A 22,263-nucleotide genomic window follows, 5' to 3' on the forward strand; every position below is an offset into this window, starting at 1 on the left:
AGAATTAGACCACTTCTGACACACTGTGCAAAGTAAGAGACACTCATTTTCAGGAAAGGCAAATTCAAACCAAACAGACACAGAAAAATTGCACAGAGATCCTGTCTTACCGGTGTCAGTGCAAAGAACTTAACCTGCCTGGGCTAGAAAAATGACACCCAAGAAGGGATCTTATTGTCACTTACAAAGTGGTGAAAAATGCTGCACCAAAACAAATGTAACCAAACATAACCATGATCATGGCTGGCTGGGAATGCAGATGAGGGAAATTGAGAAGGATGATTATGAAAGGGGAAAATGGAGGAGGCATTTGTTGATCATAGGACAGAGCTTGGGAAGTTTACAAAGGGGTTTGCCATATGCCTGTGAGCAAATCACACCAGACACAGTCCGTCAGGGAGATTCCTTTTGATTCAATACAGACCCACAAACTGAAGACCTTGAAGGCAAATCCACCAGTCCTACCCAGCAAAAACACCATTTCATTACTAATATTTCACCCTCAGGACTATGTCCCTAGAGTAAGCCCACCATTCCCTCAGGCTCTCCCTGTCCTCCCTGAGAGGACAAACTGTAGGAGCATTTAATGGGTACAATATGCCCACACTCAAAGATTATTCCTGAACTGGCAAGGAAAACAGGCATCATACCACTGGACAGCATCATAATTCCTTAGAAGGGCTGTGGTAAAGTGCAAATTGATTTTTCAATCTTTTAGATCTTTCTGACCCTCAAAACAGCACCACCATTCCCTATATCAGTTCTGTTTTCCTGCAGTTAAGTGCGAGTGGTGATTCTTTTCAATTCTTTAAATTAAATCCTGCTTGAAATGGCTTTCATACCAAATGCCTGTTATTAAAAGTGAAACTGAAACGTTTTTAGACATGGAAATGAAAGGAAAAGAAAACTTAATTATCACATGAAAATTAGTATTTTCCCTGACAATTTATTTTCCTTAGGCAAGGTTTTGCATGATGTTTAATTTCCATAATAAAATGTCACAGCTGATTCATTACATTACATTTGATTAGCATTTATCACATTTTTGGCACATTCATAGATTGATTTTGGACCAAAGCCAGAGTAGTTTTGTTTCAGAGCAATCCTGAAGTGAATGGACTGAGAACAGGCATTTTTGATCAGGGAGGTTTTATTATTTTTGAGATAAGTATTTTATATAACAGGTTTGGGTTAGGCTTAGATATTTTGTTGGGGTGTCCTTTTTAATTTTGTTTGAATGTTCACTCAAAAAAATTAACCTAAAGAAAATCATTCTCTTAAACACAGGGTTTATCTGTTAGCATTATGCAGCAAATGCTAGGGGCTCTGTGACCCACTGTCAGATTTTCAAGCCAATCCGTATTCATCAGACAAGCCCAAGTATCACGAGCCATACAACTGCAAGAGCAGGTTCCCTACTAGTGCTTTGGGAAGTCACTGCTACAGAAGCCTCCTTGCCTGCCACACTGAAGACAAACTCCAACAGCAGCCAACCACAACAAGGAAAAAAAAACCCCAACAACAACAAAACACCATAAAACAAACAACCTCAAACAAATTAATTAAAAAAAAAAAAAAAAAAAAAAAAGGAAAAAAAAAAAAAAGGCTGGGAAGGCCCCTCAGAAGCACAGCCTGATCCAGGTTTTTTGGAGATCCTGACACCATGGAGTATTTTACTTCAACTGGATGAGTTAAAAGCATTTTTGCCACTGACAGCTACCCTGATTGACAATGCAATCCCACACAGGCTTTTCACAGTTCTAATGCAGAACCAGAGGAATTCATCAGTTTAATGTTGTTCATCTCTAAGATGCTCTCACCTCCGGACGACAGAGTTGGGATGACCCAAGGAACAAGCACACCTGATGAACCAAGACTAATGTTTTCTTCATTATTGAACTGTTCCCACTCCCTCAATGCTTCCTGTAACACGACAGAATCCTGATTCAAAGTCTCAAGGAAACACCTTATCAGCAACTGTCTAGAGAAAATTTCTGTATTATTTCAAGTTTATTAAATGCTGCAAAGTACTCTTTTTTCAAAGAAAAATACTCACCTTCCTCTGAAGATACACACAAGCAAGAGCACAAAGAGAAACCCAAGCAAGTAGGAAAGATAATGGATCGAGTATTTTAGTGAGCCACTGTGCAGTTCAGACTCCCTGAGAAATGATTTTATTTAAAAAAAGAAAGTTGGCACACACCAGATACTATAACCTAAGGTGAACTTTAAAATATATTTTTCAACTCACATCAACATGTACCTCAGACATGGATAACTAAAATGTAACAGGCTGTTCTGTGGTGAATTCCCCAGCCCTAGTGAAATGCCTGTTTGGAGCAGGACTGTATCCGGTGTAACATGTTAGTGTGGAGCGTAGAAAACGAGAAGTTTTCAGGTGATGGGGCAGGCAATGAAGCTTGGCGTCTGAATCTTGACCAGCTCCCCCGAAGCACCCTCGCCTTTCAGACAGTGTACTCCCCTGACAGGTGCTGCTTCTCTTTCTGAAATAAATTGATTTGACAGGGCAATATTAACAGTGCCCTGAGTTGTTGAGAAAGCTGCGTACAACAAGAGATCTTTGTTCATCTGCCTTGGGTAAGCGCACAGGGGCGGATGTGAAAGATATTCCTGATTCACTGACTCCAGAAAAAAAAAAACATAAAAACCTCCACACAAAACCTCTACACATTCACAATAAAACAAAATCCAAGTTAAAAAAAGAAATAGCCAAGAAGAGTAACAGAGTCTGCAGGAGAACATTACACAGGTGAGCAACAAGGGTAAAAAACCCACTATTGGGCTAATTTTACATTTGGGGTAGCAAAATGGGAATGCAGAAACTTATTAAAGAATTACAAATACTTAAGAACATATATGGTGTTCCACATATTGATAGAGATTTGGTATTTCCAAAGACTTAGAAGAATTACGACACACAGTTTATGTCCTGGTCACAAACAGGGTAACTGCAGCACACAAATTCATCTTGCATCTGCTAACCGTGATGCTTGCCTGGCTGCAGGCTCCTTGGCTGTCATGGGGTCTGATACAAAATCTGTATTTGAGAATCAATTAAACTAAGGGAAGTTATCTTTATTTGCTACTGGACACAAATACTGGAATGGCAAGCACCACAGCTCACCTGTGCAACAATCTGAACACGTGCTCAAGTCTGGGTACCAGCAAGATTTGGTGCTACAAGGCAGAGAGGGCTAGAGACAATCACCCAGGTTCTCTAAGTGAGGGGCTTTTCTGAAAATACTGTTATCAGCAAAACCAGGGCTTAAGGTCAAAAGCCACTGTGCTACAAAGCAATACCTGAAGAACATCACAGGTTGGGTTCTATTCCGAGAGCCATTTTATTAACATAATTCAAAGAAAAGACAGCACAAAACAGCTTTTGTTTCATCCTTTTGTAGCCATAATATGCCCTTATTTCACAGCTCTGCAACTTCCTCACAGCTATAAAATGCCACCAGAGCCAGCTGCTCCTCCTCTGGATGCCTCCTTGTCAGACTACATGCAGGACAGTCAAAGGAACACCTGATGTTGAAGTCTCCAAATTCACCTGCCTATCTCTTCTCCAAACAAAAGGGCTTGAAAACACAGGAACATAGCTGCACTTAGCTAAAACAAAGTGCAGTGAAAACCCTGCACTTAGCTCTTGTCCCACAGAGCCAGTCTTTCTGAGCAAATTTTGGTTAGGTATCACAAGCCAGGATTTGAATATAAAGTACAATACACAGTACCTGTGGAGTTGTTCTGTGCAGTAACACTGCAGTGAAGTCCCAGCTCCAAGGTGTTAAAAGATAGGAAGTATATGATGCAGGTACAATGGAGCACTGGCCTGAAGATCGCTTTAGGTTTTCTGGAAGTTTGTGTTTCACTATTTATTTTTTTACTGGTTGGGGCTAGTTTTGGTGCTTTCTGTTTGCTTTGGGTTTTTATGAAAGAGACCTCTGAAAAAGAGCTTTATTAATTTTAGGAGGCATTCCTTTTACTTAAATTATTTCCCTTCTGTTTCTCTGGACTTTGCATTACTTTCCAATAAAATAATTATTCTCACTTCTAAACATTAAAGCTGGGATAGGATGTAGCTTTACTAAACACTAACAGGCTTATACAGAATTTTTTGTCTTCTTCAAAGAAAATTAAAATTGTACCATATTCCTAGTTGAGAAGGAATTTTATTTAGAAGGAAATTTACTTACCCTTAGCTGCCTTTTCTCCCTAGTGTAACCCTAACCTGTAAATCTCAATAAAGACAACAAGTTGAAATCTTTCAGGAAGTTCAATTCAAAATCTACATTGTAAAATTTTTTGAGGTTTTTTTTGGAGCATTAATCTCTGCTTCAAGTTAAGCTACAGCACTACAACACCACCATTTACTTCTCAAGACAAACATCCTTGCAGGGCTTTTAATTTATATGCACTGACTTGCTATCTTTATTGATTTGCTGTAATTTTTCATAGCACATCTGTGAAGATCCAGCCTTCCCAACTGTATTTCATGTATAAGACAGAACAGGTTTTGACACAGATTACTGTATTACACTACATGCATCTCAAGGTTTTTGAATTCAAGTCTGCTTTTAAAAGCAGCTGACCTTCCCTAGTGTTTGCTCTTAAACATTCTGAACAATTGTTTGAATATTTTATTTCTTCAAGTCTGCTGTGTGCTTGATACAGCTCTGGAATCTCGACTTCAAGCAAACCCTCTAATTATCATTTGCTTTCCCCCTCTAAAATGTTCAACCGTCACAAACATCAAATATTACAACAGAAATTACCATGTATACACGGTTACCTCGCTAAACTCTTCATTTCTGTGGGCGCTTGTTCATTTGATCCTGGCAGAGCAATTCAATTACAGGGGAGTGAACAATATCACTGACAAACACTATGGGCACAGTTAAAATGAGCCAAGGCTGAAGCTCTTCCCTCGGGCTGCAAGCATTTATTCTGGAGTCCCATTTATTTCAACTACAGGGGGGTGATTTTAAATAATTGGCTTTAACAAGACAGAAGTAATTTTAAGCAGAAGTTCCTCCAGAAAAGGAACCAAAGTTCCTATTAAAAAGTTCCTGTTAAAAGTTCCCACATTTAACATCTCTTTTAGACAAATCATGAAGACTAACCTTTAGAGCTATGAAAACAGCATTTAAAGAGACACTTTTCTGAAGCATTGTTCCTCAACTGAAAATCATCACTACTTAAAAGCTTCTAAAAAAAAAAAAAAACATGGCTTCAGATTACCACTATACCAGTTACCACTCTCCAGACAAAAGAAAAGTAATTTACAAATAATACCCATCCCAAAACAGGTTTTGTTAACAACTACCTAAAAGCATTACTTCTTAGCAGAAGTGCTTACTGTCATCCATATATACTACCAGGTGCCCTGGCTATAATAACACTCCAGAAGTCCAAACTGCTCTTTGAAAATGCCTCAAGTTATTCTCTTCCTTTCCAGAACTTGCCCCTTTTCCAAAGGCACGCTGCTTTTTCTCCCACATTTCTGGCACATATATCTTATACGTGAAATTCCCTCTTACAACGCTTTACCCTTAGAAACACATATCACCCATTGCACAGCTATGGACAGGAAGGTGGGACTGCCTTTTCCTGCACTGGGAAACAAAGTTGAGCACTGAGGCCAACAAGCTTTGTCCTCCAGATTCACACCTGGGTCCCTTCTTCAGTCCCACCACCCCTACTCCTGCCTCACAACCCCAACAACCCACTGGCCAAGTGACAGCTCCTGCCAAGCAGGATGCTGGAGCAGAGTTGTAACCCACCCTGTGCTAATCAAGAGCTTTTTCTCTTCCATCTGCTTATTTTCATAGAACTTACAGGAATTATTATTTGCAACTTTTCTTTTCAGCAGAAAGCTAAAAAACTAACCATGGTTTAGACAAAACTAGAGATGGAAGAGATGAAAGACAACAGTGGAAGGACTAATAGGAATCTGATCACCAGTCTTATTTATTAAATGATAGGAAACCAGGCCATTAAATTCTAATTCCATCAAAGTTCCTTAATTATTTTCACCTACATTAGAATACTTCTCCATTGAGAAGAAATCCTAGATTACAACTACATAATGAGAACTCTTAAACAAACAATTCTCATCATAGAAGAGAGGCCTGGTCTGCAGCCAACAAACACTGCTCTCATTTAGCAGGTATCTAAAACTACTACAAACATTTTGCTTAACATTACAACATCACCATAAACTTCCTTCTTCAGCAAGGGAACAGATGAAAGGTTAGCATTCAGAAGCTCTGCACTACAACCAAATTCCAGCAAAAGCATGACTAATTCAAGCTGGGGTTTATTATTTCCTGTAGCACTGCTCAATCTAAATAAAGTAATTTTCTGCCACAGCTAAAAATGTTTTAACTCCAAAATTCTAGCATACCTTGAACTATGTCCACTTGGAAGAAGGCAGTCTCCAAGCCTACCTCCCTCAGACTCAATGCACACAGAGCCCTCATATCACACTGTCTTGCCAGACACTTTGGAGAGCCTCATGATTTGTTGGCAGTTTTCTTTTCCCCAGAGCCTGCAACTCTGGGGTTTGCTTTTTTGGCTGGGATTTTTTTTGTTGTTGCTGCTGCTGTTTGGTTTTTTTTCCTTTTGAGAACAGATTAGCTTGTTCAGTACCTAGTGAAAACTAATTGATCTAAGAAAAGTATTCCTGTGAAGCTTATGGCAAATCTTGAATGGAAAAGTTTTAACCAAGCCTGCCCTCTTCTTTCTTGTTTATTTTCTTCCTTACCTTCTTGGTTTTAAAAAATTGTCAGACTCCAAATCCCAAGGTTTTAATGGACTACAGTTCCCACAATAATTTCTTCAGAAATTGAGCATTATATAACATATTGATCAACATGTTTGATGGATACAAGGAAAAGATAAAACCCCAAAAAACTTAAAGAACATGCTGCTGTATTAGATATTTAAACACAGAGAAAAAAGTAATCTAAAAACTGAAGAGCTTCAGAATGCTTTTATGTGTCATTTACCATATCTATGACTGCATCTGAAATCAAAACCAGACAAGTGAAAAATGAATGGAATTCTGCAACTCATAAAAGTGGTTGCCTCAATACCAATGATCACTTCTCATTGTAACACAACCAGATATGCCACCATTACTACCAGATCAGAGGCATGAATATCTTGATTTTTCTCCAGCATGAAAGCAAGCTATTGAGGAGGTGCCCCTGCTTTTTTGTTCACAAAATTCCATGGGGAAAAAAGGAAAATTAGCAAATGTGGGGGGGCACACCCCAAACAGCATTGCAGTACCTGGCAGGACTTTAATGGGAGCAGTTTGACTATCAAATATAACTGTAACAAACCTACCAAATAAAACTACAAACCCTTACTCAACTGTGAATTTCATTATGTCCAAAAAGCAAAAATAATGAAGAGATTTTTTGATGGGGAAACAAAAAGACCTGTTTTTTGTCAGAAGGAGTTTTCAAATAATCACAGAATCCCTAGTTAGAAGGAATATCCTTGAGTTCCTCTAATCCAAGGCTCCTTTTGGAGTCACCTGGGTCAGGTCACCCCACCCTGTGGCCAGCATGGTTTTGAGTACATCCATAGATGGGAACCAGAATGTCTCCAGGCTACTTATTCCAGTATTTGACCACCCTCACTGAGAAAAGTGACAGTTCAAAACTCTCTTTGGTTAAGAACCTACAAAATCAGGTGGGGCTAGAAGGTCTCATCCTTCTTCACACAGATTTTTGATGCATGGGATTTTTGCTCCTATTGTCTTCCATAAAACATTCTCCAGAAAAGACTTCAGATTAAAGTGCAGAAGTAGTGCAGTGCTCCACAGGATGCCCAAATCATCTTTCATTACTAACCAAGGATATCTAGCTCTTTGCTTAGTGATCACCATCCCCTTCTAACAACTTGGGAGAGCACCTTGTATCTTTCCTCAGAAAAGGTACTTAAACAAAAGCAAGTCTCAAGTTTCTGAAAATACTAACTCTCATTGATAGCACCAAAACACTAAAGATTGTGGTAGAAGACACTCAAACTTGCAACCAGGAACCAAACACGCAAAAAAGAAATCAAACTACTTCATTGTTTCCTGCGTGAAAACAGTCCTACTTCACTGCCAACTTTGAAAGCTTTTTGGAATAGAAGCAAAAAGAGGAAAAAGAAAACACTAAAGGTGACATTTTCAGAAACAAGGAAGGTGTACATAAATCCTTCAGATGCTGGATTATGCTAACTCTGAGAAACAAATAATCACTCTGTGCATTCACAGAGCAACAGAACACGGAAAGAGAACATTCTGATCCCTCCAAACTGGAGAAAGGTATTTTGGTGAGGAAACAGACAAAGCAAAATAAATTAATAAGTTCAGCTGCTCCACAGGCTGAATATGACTGAAGGCAGAACACCTAAATATGTGAGTCAGTCATGGTACCAAACAACAGCCCTGCTTAAAATACTTTCTAATACATAGCAGCACAGATTCAATGTGTAATCTCAGACTATCATCAATTTCAGAATGTTGTCACAAACACTATGAAGTAGAATATTATATTGCTATTATATTGCTCTCTTGAATGAAAAAACCATAAAACTAAAACCTTCTGTTTTGCTCTTCTTTCTGAATTCAGGACTATGATTTCACAAATACAATCAAATTGGCATGTCATCAAAACATGATTTCACACCTTAACGTGGTTTTTGGTGAGCTAAACAATAAAAAGAGTTGATGCAGAAAGACAGCTAATCCACCTCTTATGAATAAAATCTTGTGGCTCAAATCCCTTTAGAACCAACAATCCAATTAATTTTTCAGCTCTTATGATGTTAGGTACTGAATTCAGACTGAAGTTTCTAATCCCAGCATATGTTGGTTAACTAATCAGGAACCATTCAAAATAATGACTAATGCCAACTTAATATTGCTTCCAAGTTCAAATTTTATTTAATGCAAGTGCTTTTCAATTAATAGTGGCACTTATTCTCCAGGAAAACTCTTTATAATTAGTATTTCTAAAATTAATTTGTTCTTAAAAGCCAAAACATATTGCTGGTTCTAATATTAGTGCATAAGAATTTTCACCAAGGTTTCTACCAACTTTTTCCTTGAGTATTGCTTTGCATACTACATGCCTAAACATTCAACTTTTAAAGCAGCATCCTTCAAAATATTATCTGTTGGCTGTAAAAAAAATCTTGGCTGTTCGACAGCTTTTATATTTTTCATTCTTTTTTCAACTCAAATCAAGACAGGATTTAGGCATCTCTGGAAAAGAGATGGAGAGCACTCAGAGTTTGTATGCTGTCATTTAGAATTAGTGTTGATGTATTACCTCTGTCACAGCCCAGTGGTGTAAAAACTGGTCCAGATCAGTTAGGTAAAGACGGATAGGTGAAAGCTGTGTCTGGCTAATGTGTGGTTTTCCTCTAATGCCCTGGAGACTAGTCAGCTCCTCTCTTGAGAACCCTGGGGAAGAAGAAGCAGTACAACAGTATCACAAAACAAGCCAAACAGTGTTCTACTTTAACAGCATCATTGACAAACACTGTCTTTTACACTATGTCAACACAATCATTTTTTCTTAAAAGCTCTTCCTTGATTTAATAAACTAAGTATATCAAAGTACAAATTTTGACTTTTGACAGAAAACAAAAATATTTTAAAACCCAATAGTACTATAATGTGATATAAAAAAAAATTAAATTACCAGTGTTATGCTATTTTAAATCTATGCATCTTTTAAAAAATAACAAGAATGGGTATAATGCAAAATACTTCATGTATTCACAATAACTCAGTAACCTTAGTAATAAATAATATAACCTCAGGGCTAAAAAAATATCATTTAGCTTATTTTTTCTAGAAAGGTATTAGGTGTTTTAGTTAAAAAAGGACGAGTACTCCACAGGAGTTACTTGGGCTTTGCTTTCATTTTCTCTGCCATTAGTTCAGCACTCTTTTTACCATTTTAGGAACAAAAAGGTAATTTTTGAATACAAAGTAGCTGAACATTATAAATAACCAAGGTGATGAAGAAAACACACTATTTTTTACCACAGCAAAAGTCAGCAGGAGTTACTTCTTAGCAATATTACACCACTTTAACCACTGTAACTTCCCAAAGTTGCATCACCACAGAATACAGCTATTTTTATAGCTGAGTAAGAACAGAGTAGCAGAAGTACTGCTCACACACTGACCTTGGCCAGCTCACTTAAACGTACTCTGATTACTTTATTCTGATGGAATGTTTTAAATAGCGTAAGCACGTTTACAGGAAATCCCAGAGACAATCTTTTATATTGTTATGAGTCAATAAAAGGCATTTACTTCAAGATAGGAAAAAAAAAATTAGTTTATGTCATATGCTGAATTTAGGTTTTCCTCATACTTTCCTAAGTAAGCTAGAATGAAAAAAAAGTATGCAAATATTCAGCCCAAATGGAAAAGTGTAAAAATAGAGTGTCAAAAATCAGATCAAGAAAATAAAATCTCATATCAAAAATATATAACAAGATTAGAATTACTTTCAGGAAGTACTTACTAAACCATTTACTCTAAATTAAATTTGATAATTGACTATCAAAACAAATTTCATTTTGTTAATTCTGAATTATTACATTCATATGGATTACCTATAAGGGTTGAAAACAAGAAGCTGAAGTAGTCCACATCATTCACTGAATTATCCTGCACTTGGCACTTCCAGCCTGCAAAGGATGATCTACACAAAACCAATAGCAGACAGTTTATTAAAAAACATATAATTAAGAATTCACAACCTACCTGCACAATACAATCAATTAGCATGCCTAAATTGTTACAATTTTAGCATCCCTGTTTCTAACTGTTGTTCTTAGAACAGCTTTTTAAATAGCTCCAAAACCAGGACCGGCTCTTTTAAAGACAAGACATACTGAACTTTGTACCCCTGCATGGCCTTAGGTTGCTAAGATGATTTAAATTAACTGCAATAGCAACTTTTCATTAATACTGGTATAATCTTCAGTACACTGATGACACCATAAATTAAATTAATTTTATTTCCCTTACTTGGTAAAAGTCTTCATATTACAAATGCTGGGCTATATTTTTCATCTTATCCACTACTTTTAATACATGAACAAGAAACCCCATCTGAAAGCAGTCTCAGCATCTCTTTCAGAACTGCTGAAGCTATTGAAGACAGCTAAGTAAAAAAGTTGTTTGGAAATTTAGAACACAAAAAGGAGCAATATGCAAAGAGAGGAGCAAACCCGTTATCAAAGCTGTCTGACACTTTCCATCTCAAGGGCAATCTGGAACAAGTGAAGCACCAGCCTACTCTGGTGTCTCAAATGAGAAGCCAGTCTCGTGGAAACTCAGAGCAAACAGACACCAGTGACCACCTAATGGCAGAGTCTGGCCCATGTGCTGGTGCTGAACCAGGAGGAAGCCAGGAGCTGGGAACAAGGACATCTAACACATGCTTTCCTCACCAGGCTGCAGCTCAGACCCAGATCACATTATGCAAAAATGCACATTATTCAAATTGCCTGGTATGCTGCTTTTGGCACTGGTGCTGCAGACTATGGATCTTTGCTATAAGAGATTGCTGCTTTCCACTCTTACAATCTTGTGAAATTTCAGAGCTTCTGAATGCAATTTTCCAAGCCAACTCTCTGCCTTGGATCTTTTTTTTTTTTCCTAATTTCTCTGTGCCAACAGCCAAAATGGCTTAGCTCATGGGTAACAAAAGTCTGGAAAGCTTGTTACGCAGGAATTTTTTACAGCTCCATGCTTTGGGAGCAAAAATATCAAATTTGGAATACTTTTGTGCCAGGCATATACATTTTGCCACCCACAAAAATCCATCCATATTATTTCAGCATCCACAAAAATGACAGCTAGAATATGCACGTGTCTGGACTTACTCAAAAAGAAAGGAGAAAAACCCCAGAATTTCTTTAAATTAAAGAAAAAATTCAGGATTCCATCAGATTACCATGTAGGATAGTTAATTCTAGGGAGGGAAAAATCAGAGGTGAGAGAGCACAAAGTAAGGCTTTATTAAATAAAGCTCCCACTTCACATTAATGCCTGGCAGTAGGGATTTGCTGTATTTCAGGTGATGTGATTAGCTCTGCATGCTCCCTTCTGGTTCGTAGGAGGCCTTTGGTCCTGCCCTGAGGCCTGGCTGACTACTTCCTTTTCTTAACCTGTAGTCTCTCAATCGCTCCCCAGTCCTAAGGCTGCTACTTGGCTGCCAGGTTCTCCCAGGACAAAACCCTTGGCCATGGGAACGGTGAATTTTTTCCATTCTTCCAAGGAGGTCCCAGCCCAGGTGCCAGTCCCATTTGTTACAGCATGGAAGAAATTTCACACATACTCAACTAAATCAGCAAGAGCTCTTGCCACTACTTCCCTACATAAGGTGGATATTTACACAGGAACCAGATCCATACACCAAAAGAGAGAGTGAAATCCATGTCCTGTTCAGCACAGGAGAAGAATCTCCTTTAATCTGATGCAGAGAGACCATGAGTCTGACTTGAGGTCACCCATTCTACCAAAGTAAGCATTGAGGAGCATGGAGAGAGATTCAAAAGGGTTTAGGACTTGATAGACTAGACACAGAAATTCAAACTGTGATGCAACCATTGAGCAAAATGGTGGGAATGCAAGAGGCTGGGAGAGATAATGACAGATGAGGAGCTGCAAAGACAATCAGGCAAATGTGAAAATAAATAAATCTTGGGTAGGAAAAGAGAAAGAAAGAAAGAACATGTGATAAGCCCCAGTTCAGGAAGTAGGGACTTGCATGACAAATCTTGTTAGAATCTGGTTTAAAATAATCACATATAAAAAAAAATTCAATATTGGAAAAATTCCACTTCCATATGCAACCGTTTTGAATGCTTTACAATTAGGACCAGTGCACGCAAGAATTTTACATAACCTCCAGAAGAGACTGAACAAAAACTCAGGATTCACTGAAGGTTAGCAAGCAGAAACTGCAATAGGTTCAGGAGATGCCTGGACAGGAAAAATAATTCCAAATCTTATTGCTAAACATCTGGAAATCAAACACTTCATCAGTTTTGTTTTCCCATGCATCTACAAACTCACAAACAGGAGAAGCATGTTAAGTATCCTAAGAAAACACCAGGCTAAGGGCCACTGCTACAGACATAAGAGGAAGCAGAGAGAATCCCTGCAGTTCTGCCCTGGGAACATGGAGGCAGCATAAGGACCAAACCCTTGACAGAGCCATTACATGGTTTAATTTAAGATTCATCTCTACAAGCAGAGCTACACTGAGTCACACACACACACACAAAATCAAGATCACTAAATTCAGCTGCAGTTTACTTTTTTAGAAAGTGAAAGCTATTAAATACATAGGAGAAGCCGCAATGTTAAAAGAGCATTATAGTTAAAAATAATCTAGCATTAAATTTAGAAAGTGACATAGAAGGTTGCCTCTGATCTTCAGCTTGGCCTCTCTTACATTTAGAGTACACCTTAGAGTATGATAATACTATGTGTCATATTTTCTCTAGGAAAAAAACCCAAAACTATGTCTCATTCAAATCACGGATGAATGGATCAGTCAGGATTACACAACGAAGGATAACAGTCTGACCTGTCCTTATTTATTGCATCATCTATAACGTGCACAGTGTATGAGGCATAATTAAAAAGATAGAAGAAAGTATTAGCTCAGAAATTCAGGTAGGTTATACAAAATGCGAGAAAAATACTTTTTAAAATTGGAAGACAGGAATCAGTGTTAACACATTTCTTCAAGTATCATCAGATTTTATTTCTTTTTTTAGTTTTAAGACAGAATAAGCTCATATTATTAATACTGGAAGCTCCTCATCCCTTTTTTTCAGCTAGTTATCTCTAGTACTGCAACAGCTCAACAGTGATTAAAATATGAAAATTTCACTAACAGCTGTGGAGAGATAGAGCTTCAAGTATTTCTAAGAGCAGCACCCATCTGATCTCTACTTCTCCACTTAAGGTAAATTTGAGGTCAATATTTTATCTTCAAGACAAAAGATGCTACATATTCTGAAAAATCAGAACCCAAATGTTTCATTGAATTCCTAAAGTCATCAGGTACTTCGACGTACTTCTGCCTGCACCTTTCCTTGCCTCAGTTCCTCATCTTTAAACTGGGAAAAACATCACCTTCCCGTCTCCTGCAGCTGTGAAAATTACTTGAGCACAACAAAATACTTCCATGGGTGAGGGCAGGGGGAGGGAATCCCTTTGTTTTCCAAGCGGGACACAATACAATAGAGAAAACATGGAGCTTCCTATTGAAACAGGGCCAAACTCTCACATGAAGTAAACGCTCCTTCAGTGCTCATGATGTACTCCGCACAGAAAGCAGGATAGAAGAAAACCATGAAATCATGTAATTGAAACACCACATGAGAATCTCACAATAAATCAAGACCAAAACCCATGTCTTTATAATAATACAAACACAGCAGCTTTACAGCACAGAGGTTTGTTTAAATATAAGTCTAACCAGCTGTCATCACCTCAATTACCTTAGAGCCCAAGTGCCTATAATGTAGACACTTGTTAAAGCTGCTCAATTTTGAAGTTGACATTAAAGGAAATAAAAAATAAGATAAAGAACAGAGAACAAAGGAGATTCCATTCTAGAACAGATGTTGATGTACTGCAAGTACATAAAAAATATTTTTTAAATCTTAGTTTAATATATTAAGACTACCATGAATAATTGGAGACTGCATGCACTTTTAAAATGTGTTTTCAAGATGCTTGTAAATTACATGTCAGACATCTGACTAAAAAAATTATCTGCTTTATATGGGGAAAAGAGGTAATAAGCATACTATAAGTTGTCTTTTTTGTATAAATTATTACTGACAATGGGAACCTGTTATCAAACTGTGTGTGAGTGAGACCTCTCCAGTCATGTAGTCCAAACTCACATTAACTGTGATGAATTACATGTTGTAATTTCCATAAGGTCACCTGCTCTCTGTGGGAACTTCTCTTTTGAGGTTTAGAATTGCACGTTTAGGTAACCTGCTCTGTACACCATATGGTATTGAAATAAAAGCTGAATCTAATTAACTTAAAAATTATTGCTTCTCTTGTCAGTAGCAGAACAAATATTTCTCTGCCAAAGCAAGTGTGTAGTGCATTCCTTTCATCACTTGCTGCTAACTTTTCTTTTACCTCCAGATGGACTTCACTACTTTAGTTCATGCTGCTGTTATTTTCAGGTTGACTGTATCACACAGCTGCAAAATAAAACTGCAGTTTGTGCAAGAGTAGTTATTCCTCAGCTGCAGACTACTATCTCTGTGCCTCCTGACCTAAACTAGGTATTAATTGACTTACGGTTCAGATTTAAGGTGTTGATATTGGCTTATACAGTCAAAGGAGTCTTTGGGTAATTTAGAGGTCTCTAACAGAAGAATTCTGATGAAACTCGCTGCATTCATTTTAGAAATTATCCTTCCATTTGTCCTCCTATAAAACTCAAAACCCAGCACAGACAGCAATGCACCTATCTAGCATTTGCTAAGCAAGTTTTCCTCAGAATATGGATTGGTGTTGGGTTTTGATTTTATTTTTTTAGCAATAAAATTGAAAAAATGTGACTAATTTCAACCCCGAGTTCAGTCTCCAAGTATTTTAAAGTAAAACATTAAAAAGCAAATGCAAGATGCACAGTTCTTCAGAGGCATTAATACTATTACCCTTTTGTTCATAAATATGAGGGTTCTAACACTCAAGAAGTGCAAGTTCAAGGGTTTGTGTTTTCTATTCAAGGAAAATAAAATCCAATTCTCTCACCTTCCAGGAAAACAGTCCCAGCACCATAATTAGGAATTTCAGAATATCTAGTGCAGAGCATTCCTGAAGCTTTACAGAATTATTTGAACACCGGCAAGACAACAGCCTGAGATACACAATTTGTACTGTACTAAATGATCCTATTTTAAATTGATTTTATCAACCATTGATCAAAGATTTAAACCCAGCCCTCTGACAACTGTTTAATTCTAGGTTATAAAAGCACTGTAAAAGGAGTTTCCCCTCTATTTCTTTCACTGATACTTCTGTTCCAGACAGAACATTTAAACAGTCACAGGCACAGTCAGTAGCTGATACACTCATTTCCTGAAAAAAACTAACTATGCATTCTAGGCCTCAACTCTATGAAAATTTAATAACATTCAATAAAATTATTAAGTACAAATCCTCAGACTAGTTCAGTGACTAAGTCACTGTGTTAGAGAAAGAGGAAATCAATCTTCCCTTCAGATGAAGGCAGTGAACACAGACTTTTCGCAACCTCAGTAAGTGCTTTAACAACCAAGATACTATTATTAATTTATTTTTAAATTGTCCTTCAAACACACAGAAGAGCAGAAAATTTCCAGAAATTTTGTACACCCAACAGACAACCACTGCATGAGGATGGAAATCAAGCAGGAAAAGGTTATAGGAGAGCAGCTACAGGGACTCTGCCCATCTCTGATCACCAGAGAAGAAACTCTTCTGGTTCCCAGGACACCTCCTCGAGATAACCTGTTGCAACTTCAAGCAGCTGCACAAAATATTATGGAACCAAACAAACCAAAAGGAAATTACCAGGATGAGATGGCATTCACCTTGCAAAAGACCTCCAAGAGAAGGCAAGGATGAACTGAACTAGCAGCCATGAGCAACCTGATATCTGAGAACTTCCCTGACACCTGCAAGAGCGTGGAGTGACAAATTTCTGTTTTAGGCTGTTTTTCAGTTGCTTTTTGGTGGGGTGTTTTTGGAACTGGTTGGTATACTTTATTTTTAAAAATAACTAAAGTCTGTAACATCAGTGCCTACACCACACAAACTGACACTGTAACAGATGAAACTAGCTGACACATGAACACCTGTGTAATGCTTGGGAACAGACAGAATGGTTTCTGAAAGAAAAATTTTTGCATGATGCTCCTCTTAGAAGTCTTGTTAACGGTAGCTGCACACGAATATGAAAGACCCTGTAACACTTAGGAAAAAAAATTCCAGAAATCTAAGCAAAATCTAAACAAATGTCCTTGTATCATGAGATACCTGGCTTAAAGGCAGGAGATGGTGGGTAGAACTGATCAGCTCATACAGCAGAAGACAGACATCTCTGGTGACAGAAGTCCACAAGCATTCATATTATTTAATAAGCATAAGTACTTAGACATGTAAGTTAATCAAGGCTATATACATATACAAGGCTATATTAGACAAGACTGTCTTTTTTGTCTCTTGACAAAGCAATTAGGTCATTTTACCTATCTAACAATGGAAATGATACACTAGCACCTCCCACATTCTGGTGTTCTGCAGCTCATCAGGATACAGCAGGGCAGGCCTTTTGGCATATCCAAAGTTCAGTTAAGGCCTTGGAAATATGAAAAGCTAAGTGGTTCTTCCCCAATAGCCAAAATAATCACACTGCAACCAAGGATCATAAAGAATTGTTTCCACTGCATGAAACAGAGCTGAGTTTTCCTTCACAACCCAGGGCCACAGATATGTAGAACAGCACTCTTTTAGCACTTGTGAATCTTCCATTGTGATCAACCAGAAATTGCATTGAGAAAAAAATCTTTACTGATACACAGAGAAGTGTAGAGAAAAGGCTCCCTTGTTTCTTTTGGCTTCTTACTTTTATGACCTGTGCTATCTATGACCTCCCAGCACAGCAAGTTTAGCATCAGCCCAGAGTTTATCTATCAACACAGATCTGTTCAGCTACTGATCAGTATGCATCAGAAGTGGGAGACTTCCACAGAGAAACTGCAGCATCCTTCCCTTAGCTCTAGAGGACCCATTCGAATCCTTCAGCACAGTGCCCAGGAACAGTCTGAGCCCAGAAACACTGCTCTGCTGATAAAACCACATTGGGACAACAGTGTACAGGTGTGTTTTCTAGGCAGCCTTCTCACAGGACTGTTATGAACTCTGCATGCTTTACAGCCAGCCAGCTGTGTAATGACAGCTGCATTGTCTGACTGCGATTTAAAACAGTGCTAACATGTAAAAACACCTGTCAAATACAAGGTAACGGATCACTTATGGAATTACCTATGAGGATGGAAGGTATGCTACAATACATCCCAAACACTTCCATATTATCATTGCCAGGAACTGTGTGTATAAACAACAAAACACATTGAAAGGAGCAAAATCACATACAAGTACCACACCAGGACTATTGCACCTTTATGGAAGAAAAATATACAACATTTTCTACCAGTGTAGGCATGTACTTGCACTTCTGTAAAACATTTTAAAACATTAAAAAGCCCTGTGCCAATATTTATCTCAGCTTTGGCACAGTTTATTCCTGTTCAGCTTTAATGAAAAATAATTTCTGTCAGATTGAAATGCAACTGCAATAAAGTATAAACTCATGTCCCTGCATCACCTTAATCAAATCAGTTTTGAGTTCTACTGCTAATGAGGATCAGCACTCACAGTTTTCATATCAGTTCTGAAAAAGACAGGAAACCATGACTGTCAGAAAATTATGTTGAAATTGCTAAAAAAAAAAAAAAAGGAAAAAAAAAAAAAGAGAGAGAGAGAGAGAGAGAGAGAGAAAAAAAAACAAAAAAATTGAATCTTTGAATACTTCTTCAACCATATACCCATCTCATCATTCAGACCAACTTAGCTCCAGGTAGTACAGGGTCTGAATCTAAGCTCCAAGAGCAAGTGAGAGCTTTTTATCTTCCTTTTCCTCCATCAGGTTACCATGTGTAGCCACTGGTTTGTTAGTGAGTGCTTTTTGTTTTAACTTTCATTATCTCTTTTGAAGGATCAAGTCTTCCCATTTGAAAATGCAGCAAAATACAACAAACATCTGAAAGGAATTACCAGGGATTTGAGGAAAAATATGAAGCCTGTTTTAAGAAAACAACAATTTAAGCTATGCATTGTTAAAAGTAAGCCTGTCAGCTGCTCATTTGCTCCAGAGCTGCAGAGGTTGTCTGAAGCAAAGCACTGCTTTCACATTATAAATGAGAGCACAAATCAGAAGAAACATTCACTAATGAGCAAACGGCATTTACTGACGGCGGCAATTGTAGTGCAGCAACATAATTCTTTTTCCTTTGATTAGGAACCTCACACTACAGCCAACCTGGGGAAAAATTTAGGGGCTGTGTCCTTAAAACAAGCTTGGACTTCTCCCTCTTTCAAGTCCTACACATGTACAAAACAGGGAGCAAGGAAAAGGAAATTTGCTGACCAGATGTGGATGAAGGAATGCTGTAACCCACCCCAGGGTCTGATTCTCAAGAACTACAGATCCTTTCTCATCTTGCAGCAAGGAAAACAGATTTTTTTTTACCCTTCATCCTCAGTGGTAGCCCAACAGGGAAAAGCCAGAATTTTGAGAGCACACTCTAATGTTTCATTTATTCAATTGTGCCTTAAGCACTTTTGTTGCCATTTTGATACTTTCCTCTTTTACTTTTGTTTCTAATTGAGGGGTGTAAAAATACAGCCAGAAAAGGTACTTCAGCAAACAAAGACCTTACTATTGTTCCATTTTTCCTATCAACCCATTCATAACTACTACACCTGTCTATACATGTATGATTTTTGACTTACTCTCCAAGATGTACTGAGCTGACTTTCCATTATATACCATTTGTAGTGAATTTAGAGTTTCCTCTTTTTTGTTCTGTGTTATTTATTTAACATGAAATAAGCTTATTTTGGCAAAACTTTCATTTTGTCCACATCTTTTTAAAATAAATATACTGTTCTGGAATATTTTCTACACTTTACTTGCATGAGAATTACTGAATTCAGTTGTTCTATCAGTGTTGCTAACCACAACAATGGGTTACAATATCCTCTCCAAGTTCTCTCCCGGTTGCAAACACTATGGGGAAATGTGCTATTCTTCTTTTTCTTGACTACAGTTATGCATTTAATAATTCTTTAATCAAGTAGTATAGAGGATCTTCATTAGCTACAGTTTGCAGTCTCACTGTGCCTCCTCATGCTGTACTGGCAAAGGTTGCAGATAAAATAACTAGAATGGCTAAATAAAGAAAAAACAGCATTTCATTACAAAGGAAATATCCATAAGGAACTCTATTATAACCCTAAAACATCTCTGAGTAATGTATCTGAAGACGCAGAATTTTACACCGTACAGCAAACAAATGTTAAAATGTCCATCTCAGTTCTTTCTAAGCACCAGATTCCAGAGGATAGCAGGAACCAGTAGGCATGCCTGGATGCTTGATGAGACACCAGCTGAGCTCCCTCATTATTGTCTGGAAAGCAGCAGAATATTTTAAAGGCACTACCTCTTAAGAGAAGAGTCCATTTACAGTTCCATCAAGCAGAATGCAAGTTACCCCCATGGTTATCTCAAACCTGTGAAAACTTGGAACTCCCACACAATTTATTCCAGAGAGCACTCAGCTTTCATTTATATGGTACTCACCCTGCTCCTTTTCTACAGAAACAGAAACAACTCTTGGCAAGACCCCAGCAGGGAAAGAGTCCCACAAGAATAAGAAATGGCTGTTTGAAGCCACTGGAGATCTCATTTATGGACACCCTACTTCAAGAGAGAAATGCCATAAATTAACTCCCATTGTTTTTTATCTAGACAGTGAAATATTATCTGTCCAACTCTCTATTACAGTGAAATAATTTCCAGACACACTGTTCCAATGAATAAAAAGTTGTAAAACAACCATAACTATTATGCCCAAATAAGGCACATAAATAAATTGCATTTCAGTTTCCTTATTTGTACTTCAAGGAATGAGAGGAGACAAAATTTTCCCATAAAGTCAGCAATCTAACTTCCTGATTTATGTATTTGATCACAATCCCATAACCTGCATTTCTCAATCCACAGTTCACAGAATAGAACACATAACAGTAAGTATGCAGATTATATATTAATATATTATATATTAATCACCTTAAACATAGCACCATATGCAAAAAAAAAAAAAGTAAAATTTTTATTTTTGCAAGAGTATCTGACCCTCAATCACCACAAAGTCACTGAGTGGCAACTAAAACCACAGAGCCTGACAAATGGGTTTCTCTGCAGCTGTAATAGTACAGAGTTTGGTATGTAAACAGCAGACCACTTTTTCAGGCAAACACAGTAATCTACCTTACATAAGAAGGTACATTTACAACATTTAATACATTTCCACATTTGACAAAAATACTTGCCTCAAAGTCAGTTTTCCAAAAAGTGCTCAAAAAATAAGCACATGCCTCACTAGTTCTTTACAACCATTTTGAAGTAACCCTTCCACCCTATTAACACAGAAAGCAGGCACAGCAAGATTATACAAGAATTTTTTCCAGTTCTACCTCTGACACTGCTCAAGTTTGTTACCTCAGTCGTTATCAAACCATCAATGATTTATATATTTGTTCATGTCCTGGAGAGAACTGTCTATCTGTCCATAGCCTCAAGGAATTACCAGAACTTAACTGTCAAGGAAAAGCTACAACTGGAATTTCAAGCCAAAGAGGGTCATGCTCATGCCATATATTGTATATTCCAAACCAACATTTAAAACATTCACCTTTAACTAGCAGTGAACTACTAGTTGCTTATTTAACAGTTATTCCAATAAATCATAAATGAAAAATACTGAAGTTAACTCTTCTAGAAATGCGGCACACTGCATCAAGATGAACTGCCTATCTCAATATATCAATACCACCTAAAAGATCACCAAAAAAATTAATCCAGTAGATTTGATGCAAAACATTTTCTAAACTACTATCCTTCCATTTTTCTCCATAAATGTAAGCTCATCAGAGGCCAACTCAGAAAACTCATCTCCTGTCAAGAAGCTGCTCTCTCATTTCTCAGGCAGAAGTGACAGACTGTTCACTCATGTAGCTCCACACCCTTCTTCACCTGTTCCTGTATGACTTATACCCCAAAACCCTGGCACACTTCCATCTCTCAGAACTCTACCTGCCTGGGTTTATTGAAGCTACTTACATCTCAGATCCCATACAGTAAGCACAAGGCAGGCATTTGAGGAGAAGAACAGGGAAATTAAGCTACTACACCACCTTCTGATCCTCAGTTTCACCTGAAACTCACCAGCTGTAGCCATCCCAGTGACCCAAACACAACAGCAATGTCTGTTCACTGGCACAGAGACCAATTAGTGCAAATGTGGCCACATTCATACCAGCATCCAAAATGGGGT

At 37.8% G+C, this 22,263-nt stretch overlaps 1 protein-coding gene across 3 annotated transcripts in view; it reads right to left on the minus strand.

Annotated features, from left to right (window-relative positions):
• TEX10 (testis expressed 10) overlaps window positions 1-22,263 on the minus strand; it is a 54,878-nt gene that overhangs the window by 6,999 nt on the left and 25,616 nt on the right. For all 3 annotated transcript variants that reach the window (XM_088057458.1, XM_014256276.2, XM_014256260.2), the window contains exons 11-12: window positions 10,657-10,745; window positions 9,354-9,487 (exon numbers count right to left, since the gene is read on the minus strand). In XM_088057458.1, the coding sequence (XP_087913584.1) occupies window positions 9,354-9,487; window positions 10,657-10,745 (223 nt within the window). The remainder of the gene's footprint in view (window positions 1-9,353; window positions 9,488-10,656; window positions 10,746-22,263) is intronic.

Source organism: Pseudopodoces humilis, chromosome 1, assembly GCF_049639895.1.
Source record: "Pseudopodoces humilis isolate 2021_Gansu_Grassland_sample_001 chromosome 1, ASM4963989v1, whole genome shotgun sequence".
Taxonomy (NCBI): domain Eukaryota; kingdom Metazoa; phylum Chordata; class Aves; order Passeriformes; family Paridae; genus Pseudopodoces; species Pseudopodoces humilis.